This window comes from Lytechinus variegatus, chromosome 3 (assembly GCF_018143015.1).
Source record: "Lytechinus variegatus isolate NC3 chromosome 3, Lvar_3.0, whole genome shotgun sequence".
NCBI lineage: Eukaryota > Metazoa > Echinodermata > Echinoidea > Temnopleuroida > Toxopneustidae > Lytechinus > Lytechinus variegatus.
Genome location: NC_054742.1, coordinates 35,017,900 through 35,030,151, shown reverse-complemented (window position 1 = coordinate 35,030,151; position 12,252 = coordinate 35,017,900). Strand labels below are relative to the sequence as shown.

Here is a 12,252-nt window from a genome sequence, read left to right as displayed (position 1 = left end):
TTCTTCAGATTCAGTTATGTCCTCAGATCCAGCTGGAACAAATAGGGTAAACGTTGCTTAATAAGAGTTGAAAATTTCACTATGGGTGGCAAAATTGTTACAAAATGCTGGAATGTATCCGTTTTTATTTCAATTGACTAAAAAGTGCAAGGGAAATGTATGATAAATGTTTCGTTGGGTAAGTTTGATTTCGCCCTTTCCCTTGACACAGCATGAAAATGAGCATTTCTGCGCAAACAAATTTCTGCGAGCTTTACAGAAATGGACAGTGCTCACTCAAGTGTAACATTCTGACAAAACTTTTACTTTCATTGGATAGATGAGACCCAAACCCAAGATTATACGTGCAAAAATTACCCACATGTTGTATATTTTTAAATTCCCAGGGGCTTTTTCAAAGTGTAAACTTTTTTTTGATACGCACTGTATATAAATATTGAAATTATGCAGGAATTATAACAATTAATCCAATTGATTGATACAAGAGACTTTTGAAAGATCAAGATCACAAATACTATTACTTACTTCCTAATGGCAGTTGACTTAGAAGTTGCATTGCTTTTCATAATGGGTATAAGCCTAGGTGAATGTGTATGCTGTGAAATAATGAAATATATTAATAAGTTAAGATTACAGAAATGTGACATAAATAAGGAACAACTTGGCAAAAAATTTCATTTTTTACATGTTTTTTTACTTGGAAAATCATACATTTCTGTAGTCAAGTCTTGTTGTAACCCCCCCCCCCCCTGATTTTGATTCCTACTACTCTGTAATATACCATATTCTATTCATATTAATAGAATTATTAAAAAGATGCACAAACAACATATATTTTTTCTTCAAGGAGACATTCTGAATTATACGCTGATCTAAAATTCTTTAAAAAAAAATTTATATATCTTGAAAGAATCATGGGAAACATGTACCCGACATGGAGGTGTAAATATTTCCAAATACTTACCCTAATGATAACGTCTATTGCAACCATGCTTGATGTGGCCATGACCTTTGCACTATTCTGAATGAGAATAAATAAATGGGGAAGGACAACCTCTGCAGCATGGTCAAACTGCCGCTTCAGACGAATTGATAAAAACCTGGAAGGGTAGAACACGATAAAACTTTGTCTTCAAGTACAGAAATGGGTTCTAAGCATCAAGTCTCTCTGAACAATAAAAATTCATTGCCAAGCACAAATTAAAAAAAAGATATATATTCAACAATGCATATATCACTAATAACAGACTATAATGTAACTTTCAAAGACTCACTGAGCTTTTACCATGTTAAATACTAATGAATGCACAGAAACTTGGTTTTGTGGGTAAACTCGGCTATTAATACAGGTTGGGCCCATGAAACTGCACTCCGCTATTACATAAGGCAAGACATCCTAAGTATAAGCTTTGGTCCAATGTATTAAAAGGTAAGATAAAATCGTGATATGGAACCTTATCAACTCATTGGCTGAAATCTATTAAATGACCATTCATTTCTTTCAGCTAACAGTAAAATTGGACTGGTAGTCATGACTATTTCTAATGACCGGTTATGGTTTTGAGGAGAGGATGGTTCATTAAATAACAAGGATCAACATCTTATGAAACATACAATACTCAGCAAATTTGCTCAGGTATTAGAATAACATGCACATGTTACCTTTAAATAAGTATAGAACTGTCCAAAAGGTACACTCTACATGTAATTCTTACTAATGCCCTTGATGTACATTATTTGTATATGCTAACTTTGCAATCCAATGGTAACTTCCATGGAATCTTTAAATTTGAATGGCTGTTGAATATCCTCAAGGCAGTAGTTACAATATTAAATGGCAAATGAACCTTCATGCAATGGGGTACTGCCCATTATAACAATCGATGCAGTACCAATGCACAAGATAGCACACTCTCACAGAAAGTATATGTATCAGGCAGCAGAGTTCCCTGATCTGTGCTGTATTGTAACAATATCCACTGAAACTTACATGGATTGGTATAAATTCAAGTGATTTTATACAAATGAAAACAAAATAATGGCATGAAATGACATTATGACAGACTTCAAAATGTGGATAGATAGCAAAAGAAGTGAACTCACGCTAATGTGACACAAGCTTCTCGTAAGACCTGTGACCTTAGATCTTTGACTGACAAAATAAGGGCTTCTTCCATCTGCCTTAGTGATTGCCCAAAGCAATCATATTCTGCTGCACCGGCTATGATGAATGCTCGTAATTTCTTCAACTGAAAAAAAAAGAAAGCAAATAAACCCTTTGCTTTAGACTGATATATGGTGGTCCCTATACAAAGCCTAGATAGGAAATCAAATGGTTAACGCTAACGCTTATAATAATAGATAAGTGCCCTGTTTTGCACAAAGTGTTATCAATTGCCGTTACTAAAATTTGTGACAAATTTGCCATCAACCAATCAAATGGCATGATTTCAAAACAAATGATAGTACCTTTTTGATGGTTTATTAAGGCACAATAGAGTAAACCAACCAATATCGTGTGGCAGGAGACATTTTCATTGCAAGTCTGCAAAACCAACGGCTGTTAACTATCCAACTTCTTTGTTATACCATGATTGAATGAAACTCGTTATTGATAAACTTCTTTATGAGGGTCCCAAGGCCCCTGTCAGATACACACAACCATACTTTTAATGAAATTTAGTGTGAGTGATTATTGAGCAATTTAAGTCTATTCATTCTTCTTTTAATTTGTGTACCACCATGATTTGTATATCAATGGATGAAAATGCATCAGAATACAATACATAATCTATATATATTTCTATGAATTTCAAGAAGATTTTATAATATACTAATTATTTGCTCATGCACACAAAACTGAAATTCCTATATCATTTGGAAGTCCTTTAAATTTGAAAAAAAAAAAGAAAATCAATTATTCTAAAACACAAGTGGAACGCCTCTGGCAGTCTCGTCTGCATTCCGCAATTCGATATAGCAGCAGAGGTGACTATGAAAACAGGTATTGAATAATTATTCACAAAAGAATACTATGTCCACTGACCCAAGATGACCTTTGACCATGATCATGTGACCTAAGACATGTGAATCAATCAATTATACTTGATTACCCTTATGTCTATGTTTCATGAACTACATGTGTAGATCCATACACTTTCTAAGTTATGATGCAAATTCAACAAATACCCCCAACATGGCCAAAGTTCACTGACCCTAAATGACCTTTGATTTTGGTCATGTGATCAGAAACAAGCACAAGATATTCAGGGTTACATGGTTACTATAATGTCCCAATTTTCATGAACTCAATCAATAAACTTTAAAGTTTCCACCAAAACCACCCACATTATCAAAGTTCGTTGACCCTACATGACCTTTGACCTAGATCATGTGATATGAAACTTGCACAAGATGTTCTGGGATACTTAATTGCTCTTACGTCTAAGTTTCATGAACTAGATCCATAAAATGTTAAAGTTATACCCCCCCAAATACCCCCCAACATGATCAAAGTTCGTTGACCCTAAGTGACCTTTGACCTTGGTCATATGACCTGAAACTCGGGCAGGATCTTCAGTTATAAATTATCACTTTTATGTCTAATTTTCATGAACTAGGTCCATATACTTTAGAAGTTATGACAAAATTTCAAAAACTTAACCTTGGTTAAGATTTCAATATGATTCCCCCAACATGGTCTAAGTTCATTGACCCTAAATGACCTTTGACCTTGGTCATGTGACCTGAAACTCAGGTAGAATGTTCAGCAATTCTTGATTACCCTTATGTCCAAGTTTCATGAACTAGGTCCATATACTTTCTAAGTTATGATGACATTTTAAAACTTTAACCTTGGTTAAGATTTCAATGTTGACGACGACGCCACCGCCGTCGCCTACAGTCTCGTTCTGCTATGCAGGCGAGACAATATTGCTTCTCCCTTTCCCATAATTTAGGATCACAAGAATATGCAAGTGCAATTGAATAACCTTAATGGTCAAAGTAATTTATTATAATCCAAACTAGAAATTCATCATAATAAAACATGAGCAAGGACAGTTTTATGAATTAAAGTTTAATTGTTAGCCTAAAATTAGTACTTCTCATGGAGTCAATCTTGACTGACAGGCTTTGTTTTTCTAGGAAGCTGTTGAGTTATTTCAAGACAGATTTCTCCTAAACTTCAGGCCCCACCAGACCATTCTATCCTAAGTCACTAAATGCAACAAGTTGTAATTTATCGTCATGACAACTGGCATTGCTTAATTGAAGACCAAAATCATATCCGCTAATTCACATCCGCTGCTCCCTTTATAGTGCCAAGATTTTGCAACTAATTTGAGTGGATCCATTGGAGTATACTCTAAATTAAATGTATCCTGTCTAATGGGAGTAATTCATCATTCAATGGCACACATGTAACTATTCTGAGGTCTCTCTTTCTCTCCTTTTCTCATTTCACACGGAATAATATTATCATTTTTTTTACATGAGTAATCATTGTGTTAATCCCTAAAACAATGACCACTTTAGGGTGGCATCATACATCAACCGATTATGATGTTCTTCATGCCCCCAAACAAAAAATAAATGAATAAACATACAGATAAAACATCAATTGATGAAATAATTATTAATAAATGAATTCATCAATAAATGGGAATAAAATAAAATAAAACATACGAAATGAATAAAATAATAATAAAAAAAGAAAAAGAAAAATAATAAAATCTTGAAATACAAATATTTCCCTAAGTCAGTCACCCACTATCTTCAACTTCTTTGACCACATGCACAGAATTTGCCTTGAAGTGCTCATGTTGGTTATCAGAAAGAACAAGATAAACGTAGAAGGAATTTTATTTAGAAGTAAAAACTCTGACAAGATCAAATAATATGATTTACTCATTCAGTGAACAGGATCCTGTTTCATAAAGACAATTTTTATCAGGCAATCCAATTAGTTTTATTCAAACAGAACTGCAAAATTTATGGAACAGGCCCCTGCTCAAAGGAGCTGTTGGCATGAGCACATATCAATAGATATTGGATTACAGAACTTTGCAGTCTAACCTTCATGATAAAATAATGATTTTTCTTCATTTTATTTTAACTTTGGTACTTCCTTTCCTTTTAAATTGATTGTGTTATGTCCGTTTAGGGTTTGTAAGGTTTTGCTCAATGTTAAATTCATTTTTATTTGCATCATCTTATTTATATCATTTATTTGAAATATGCTCTCTTTTCATGTGTTCTTGTATATTTCTTGGTTTTAATTGTTTGTATATTGGTGGCAGCATTTGACAAGACCTCAATGTTCATCAAAGCTGTCTCCACATGCTATTTTATTGTATATGTGTTTTTACCTTGTAATTTTTTTAATTTTGAATGAATATTGAAATTGAATTGAAATGTATCATAAGCAAATGCTACTTCAATAAACCAAACTTGAAGAACATTTATGCCAAGTAAACAAGCAACAAAATCTCTACTTACTGCTGTCACTCGAAGTTCCCAATCTGCTTTATCATTACTTAGAATGGTAGACATCTTACTAAGATCATCCTCCAGCTGTTTTGTTGTGAATATCTGTTTGGGAAGAAAAAATAAAAGTTGGTAAATGTGTTATTTTGGCCAAATGTTAAGCATAAATATTAGAAAGCAAGCAAGCACATGATCAATGGCTTGGATCCTTTCTGAGGGACCGTTGGGTGTTTACATAAGTTGTTTGCCAAATTTACAAATGACTTTATGTATGACTGAATAAATAACTTTCTGAGTGACATAAAAACGGACTGGGGTATACTGTGCCAAAATCATGTTATAAAATTTTCCAGACTTATCTAGAAATGAATGGAATGTTCTGTAAATAATTGAAAATTAGATTGTGCCATTGAATACATTATTTCCTAAAAATGTTGTCTGAAAGTATGGATGTTAGGCAAAATCAGGATATTTCGATGTCAGCTCAGTGGTTAAGATATAAATTTTCCACCCATATTGCAATTGTAATTAATTTATGAGGCACCCCTGTTCATGAAGTACAAGACTACAAAGCCTAGTGTTTAATAGTTTCAATCACAGAATCTAAATATGAAATATGATCTAGATACACACTTTAACAATAAAATGTTTTGCTTTTAGACATCTGTGTTTAATTCATCCACAGTCACACTCTGCTAAAATATTACAGAAAGTAGGGAGTTCATATTCCAGTCACTCATAAAATCATGAGTAACCTTACAACAGTTTCATGAGAGAGCTATCAAGTTTATATGAATAATGCCTTCACAAAGTTCACTATCAACCACAATTTGCCCTTGGATTCCAGAATATGAGGCCACCACTGCCCTTCTAAATATCACAATATATAGTGCCATAAAAGGGCTTTAATAGGCAGATGGTACACCTCTTTTTGCCAGGCTAAGAGTTTGCTGCTATGTGGGTATGGCAATGAAGGGTGTTACCTCTATGTGATGAGATACTTACTGAAACACTAGGGACATCTTCATAGGCAGCTTGGAAGAAATTCTCATCTACTGCACCACTGCTGGAACCTGATGGGCACATTTCGAGAGAAACTTAGTATGTTATCTAGTTTTAAATTTATTATGTCTGTCCCAAACTAGCAATTTCTGAAGGAGAGAGGGTCTGTTACTCAGTTCTGAACAAGGCATTTTCACAAGTTATAAAATACAAACAAATATATTCATGAAATATATTCATGAAATCACATCACTTTTTGAAATCAATGTGTACATCCCCTCTCCTTGCTACTTGATCTGCCACAAGCATTATATTGGTAAATATTAACCCTTTCAATGTTTCCTTCCACTAAGCAACAATACTTCTTTAGCAAGTACACCTGTATAACCCTCAAGGCCCAGATTTAGATCAGCTGATTGGATAGCATACAATTCGTATTCTTATCACATTATTCCAAAATGTACATGATTCCATGCCCATAAAGACCACTCAAGCAGTTAGTAATTTCGATGCACATTTAATAAAGTGATAGTAATGATCTACCTGTTGATGGTCTACTAATGGACTTTCGTTGTGTTGTGGATGCAGCAGGTCTCTTTGCAGGAGCAGTCTTTGAACAGCAGCCTGTGGATTGATAAACATTAGATTACCACAAATCCTTTATGACAAATCCAAAGGCAAATCCAAGGGCATGTCAATCAATTTTACAAAAGATAAAGATACATTATATATATACACATATATATATATATATATATTTATATATACACCACAATTTGAAAAGAGTGTTAAATGAGCATAGGGTTGCTACAAATTTGAACTAAATCTACAAGGATAAGCAAACTGTTATAATCCACAGCAAAATTCATTTGGGTTATACCCATTATCTTGTTAAAATTTGGGTTTTGCACACATTACACATCATCTTGTTATCATTTATAGAAAGAATATTTTAACAGATATACATAAACCAATACAATAAACCAGTTACACTCATATACTGTACCATTAAATGTTTAAGAAGGAATAAGGATAGCAACATCTAAAGGAAACAAGTGGAATGCCTCTGGCCGTCTCACCTGCATCACGCGGTTCAATATAGCAGCAGTGCTGACTTTGCATACTACTCTAACTCGCACAAGATGTTCAGTGATACATGGTTACTCTTATGTCCTCTTTTTATGAACTAGACCAATAAACTTACAGAGATATGATGGTTATTCAACAAAAAAACCCAACATGGCCAAAGTTCATTGACCTTACATGACCTTGACCTTGATCATGTGACCTGAAACTGGAACAGGATGTTCAGTGATACTTGATTACTCTTATGTACAAGTTTCATGAATCAGATCCATAAACTTTCAAAGTTATGATGGTAATTCAACAGATACACCCAATTCGGCTAAAGTTCATTGACCTTTGACTTGGACATGTGACCTGAAACACGCACAGGATGTTCAGTGATACTTGGTTACTCTAATGTCCAAGTTTAACGAACTAGACCAATAAACTTTCAAAGTTATGATGGTAATTCAACAGATACCCCCGATTCGGCCAAAGTTCATTGACCCTAAATGACCTTTGACCTTAATCATGAGACCTGAAACTTGCACAAAATGTTCAGTGATGCTGGATTACTATTATGTCCAAGTTTCATGAATCAGATCCATAAACTTTCAAAGTTATGATGGGAATTCAACAGATATCCCCAATTCGGCCAAAGTTCATTGACCCTAAATGACCTTTGACCTTCATCATGTGACCTGAAACTTGCACAAAATGTTCAGTGATGCTTGATTACTATTATGTCCAAGTTTCATGAATCAGATCCATAAACTTTCAAAGTTATGATGGGAATTCAACAGATATCCCCAATTCGTCCAAGTTCATTGACCCTAATTGACCTTTGACTTGGTCATGTGACGTGAAACTCATGCAGGATGTTCATTGATACTTGATTAACCTATGTTCCAAGTTTCATGAACTAGGTCCATATATTTTCTAAGTTATGATGACATTTCAAAAACTTAACCTCAGGTTAAGATTTCGATGTTGATTCCTCCAACATGGTCTAAGTTCATTGACCCTAAATGACCTTTGACCTTGGTCATGTGACATGAAACTCTAATAGGATGTTCAGTAATACTTGATTAACTTATTGCCAAGTTTTATTAACTAGGTCCATAACTTTCTAAGTTATGATGTCATTTCAAAAACTTAACCTCAGGTTAAGATTTGATGTTGACGCCGCCGCGCCGCCGTCGCCGTCGGAAAAGCGGCGCCTATAGTCTCACTTTGCTTCGCAGGTGGACAAAAAAATCAAGTGTGCAAGAGTATTCAACATACTAAGTTTTAATAAACCAGGGGGCCGTTTCATAAAGCTGTTTGTAAGTTAAGAGTGACTTTAAGAACGACTGGTGATCCTTTCTTATGCGTGAAACCATCGCTAATGAATATACCATGTGCCATAAGAAAGGATCACCAGTCGTTCTGAAAGCCGCTCTTACTTACATGTACGAACAGCTTTATGAAACATCCACCAGTAAACATGAGTACATAGTCCCTATTCAGGATATATTTCAAGAAAAAAAAAGATAACAGGTTGAAGAGGCTTTGTAATTTATGAGTTAGTAATGAGAATAAAGAATGTAAACACCTGAGACTCTAATCTATGTGTAAGTATGACATGTAGAAATCAGAATTGCCAATGATTGTATATTTTTTTCTTTTCAGTTACACTACTAGAATGAGATCATGATCAGCAATGATTTCAACCATTTCTAATGAACTTCAAGAACTCCAAACCAAAGGTCAAATGTAAGTAGGTATCACACAGCAAGCATTAGTCTTTTTTAGGGAAAAAGTGCAAGCTCTCACCTCAGCTGCGGCCCTCATAGCCACCTTCTTCGCAACAGCACTTTTGGCTTTTGCGTTCCATGATGATGTAGAGGTGTCGATTTTAGAATGCCGCGATTTTTTTGACTGGTTATGGGTTATGAAGGGGTGTCGTTTGTAAAAGAGCATGCAAAACAAAATACAAATCATAATAGCGAAAGGTGCAACAGATGCATATGTGTGGTTCTTTTACATGTATTATTAGAAGGGAATATCAAGCAAATTAACTGCATGCTTATTTACATACATTTACAAAAACTCTTTAAAAAACAATCTATTGTTTACATTCAACAAAATCAAAATAACAAAATTAACACATATCTAATTAACTAAATAAAAGACAGCCTAAAAGAAATTTTATTTCACCCTGTATAATGAAGGTTAAATATGATGCCAAATAAAATGAATGTAAATAGTATTAGTAGAAACATTATAATCCCTTTTAAATAAATAATTCATAATTTTGATTAATCAAATGTGCACTTTATCCTTTATTTTCTGAATGATATGATATACATGATATAAGAAACCATCCCTATCTCAATACATATTCACACTCCTTTCATTGAATAGATAAGATATATGGAATCAAATGAGGATCAGCACCTACATGTAACACTAACAATAAACTAAACACAATACCAGAACATGCACATTCAACAAAACTAAAACAAAACAGCTGGCATAATACATACAGATCACAATGAAATGACTACATGAAGAGTTACGACACAAAGTATCTATAAAAGACATGGAGCACTTAAATGCATACTTTTATTTTTTTGACAGAAAGTTGTTTTTATACTCTGAACAACAAAGCTAGGTAGTAATCAAACTGCCAATCAGTATCTCATTCTTAATCATTATCTTAAAAAAGGTAACTCCTACCTTCATTTAACAAGAAATTTTCAATGTAGTTCTTTAGTTTTTTTTGTGTATCTCTTACTTGAATTACTTATTAAAGTGTACTATAGTTTTGTGAATACACTTCTTTGATCATGACTGTATGCCATTATTGTTTAGCTAAAATAAGCACAACATGAACTTTCTAATGAAGTCTGATGACATGAACTATTCTGAACACTAATCAATACAAGTATGTTTATAATGTAGCTATCAATTAGTGAACATTCATATTTCCCCATAAATTGGAGAAAAAAAGGTAAGTTATGTAAAATATAGTACTAAAGTATCATCTAAAATTCAAGTGTAGTACTTACTGAATGTATGGGAAAATTTAGATTTTGCAATTTTTTCAGCCATTGGCATTTTAATAACATCTAGAGCCCTCTCACAGTAATGCTTTCATTTTAAAATAGCCTTTGAGTGAATAATTACAGATTTAATAATTTGATATTAGGAAGCTCCTGACAGAGATTAAATAAAGAAGACAAAAATATGCAAATGTTTAATTTCAATAAGGCACCTAGTTGAAAAAAATGATGGAATTTGTGTTAATTTGTCTTATCTTATTTTTTAAAATAAATCCTTCACATAATAATAATATATGGGGATTTACCCAAACTATAGACTTTAAGGATAAAGAATGATGAGATAAATTGTCAGGCATTTCTTTCTTCTTTTCATTTCACCCTTTTTTGTTTTGGAAATGGGGTAGTAAAGTTGATCTTTAAATTAATGTTTTTAATTTCTTAAGAAATCAAAGATCTTGCTATAAAAAGGTAATTAATACCTCATGGTAGAATTTGAACCCATAATCCTCTAAATGAAAGATGAAAATCCAAAACACTATATGATGCTTACAAATAGACATGAAGAGTATCATGAATGGATGTCTGCAATGATTTAATGAAGGTGATGACAAGGATGTAGAATGTTCAAATCCATATTATCAAATCTATGATGATTTCCAATGTGCTACATGATGTGTATGTGACACCAACTTAAATCATTTTTTTATTATCATTCTTAAAATCAATCTTGCACCAAGACAGCATCTAATGATACAATGTACTAATTCCTATCATTAAACATATCCATTCTGGTTCTCAACAAACACTCTACCCATGCAATAATGTGTTTCTAGATTGATTCTAACTTACATGTATCATCATATTAACGTAATACTTACAGGCTTACTGTCAGTCTCATCTTGCGATGCTGATGTTTTAGCAGGAGCTGAAATGAAAATAGAAATAGGGGAAGATTGTTACGATACATAGGCTAAAACATGACAATCGTATGATGATTCAAAATGCTGATCTTTAAATTAAAGCGCTAATTTCAGATCTGCATAAACAATGGCAACTTACAAACTTATTTTATTTGTAACTATACCTTAATCAAACAAATGTAAGATATTAAATTTGCATAACTCAACTTTATTAAAAGCAGCCCCACACGCAATATAATCAAGAAATGAAATTAACCTGTTCCCCCCCCACCATTTTCTGAGTAATAAAGTCAACAAAAAATATCTTAAATCAGCATTACAAGGCTACTTTGCGCAGTGATTATCAGCAGAAAGGAATTATTTTAGGCCGTGTTTATGCTTTCACTTTTCAGGCCAGAATCAGCGTTTCCAAACGTGATTAGTCCAAAACACGGTTGCATCCATGCTTACTTTCATTTAAATGCTGTTTCAAAACGCCGATTGTAAACTCACAAAAAGGTGTGTTGGTAAACGTCGTTTGACCAGAATCAGGCTTTCTGGGGAAGTATAAACAGAACCACGATCGTAAACGTGTTTAAATGACGTCATTTGGTACATGCTTCCGGTGACCATCGCATTGCTCCATGTTATCTCCACGTAATAACACTTGGAAAAAAAAAACTTTTGAAAAAAGATGCGCCCAATTTGACCTCGCTTTCCTGCTCAATGAAAATTACGATTTCGCCTCGGAA

General features: G+C 33.6%; 2 protein-coding genes across 2 annotated transcripts in view; both read right to left on the bottom strand.

The window, feature by feature from the left end:
* Nucleotides 1-521: 521 nt before the first annotated feature.
* Nucleotides 522-7,102, bottom strand: LOC121412010 (CLIP-associating protein 2-like; the record flags this gene model as incomplete). The annotated part of the gene is made up of 6 exons (XM_041604923.1): nucleotides 522-596; nucleotides 965-1,100; nucleotides 2,104-2,249; nucleotides 5,500-5,592; nucleotides 6,493-6,560; nucleotides 7,033-7,102. Coding segments are annotated over 6 exons (588 nt in total), but the record flags the coding sequence as incomplete, so codon positions are not given.
* A 2-nt stretch (nucleotides 7,103-7,104) lies between these two features.
* LOC121412009 (CLIP-associating protein 1-like) overlaps nucleotides 7,105-12,252 on the bottom strand; it is a gene marked incomplete at its 3' end in the record, with an annotated part of 31,614 nt that continues 26,466 nt past the window's right edge. The window contains exons 7-9 of the mRNA XM_041604921.1: nucleotides 11,480-11,526; nucleotides 9,370-9,474; nucleotides 7,105-7,113 (exon numbers count right to left, since the gene is read on the bottom strand). Of these exons, the coding sequence (XP_041460855.1) occupies nucleotides 7,105-7,113; nucleotides 9,370-9,474; nucleotides 11,480-11,526 (161 nt within the window). The remainder of the gene's footprint in view (nucleotides 7,114-9,369; nucleotides 9,475-11,479; nucleotides 11,527-12,252) is intronic.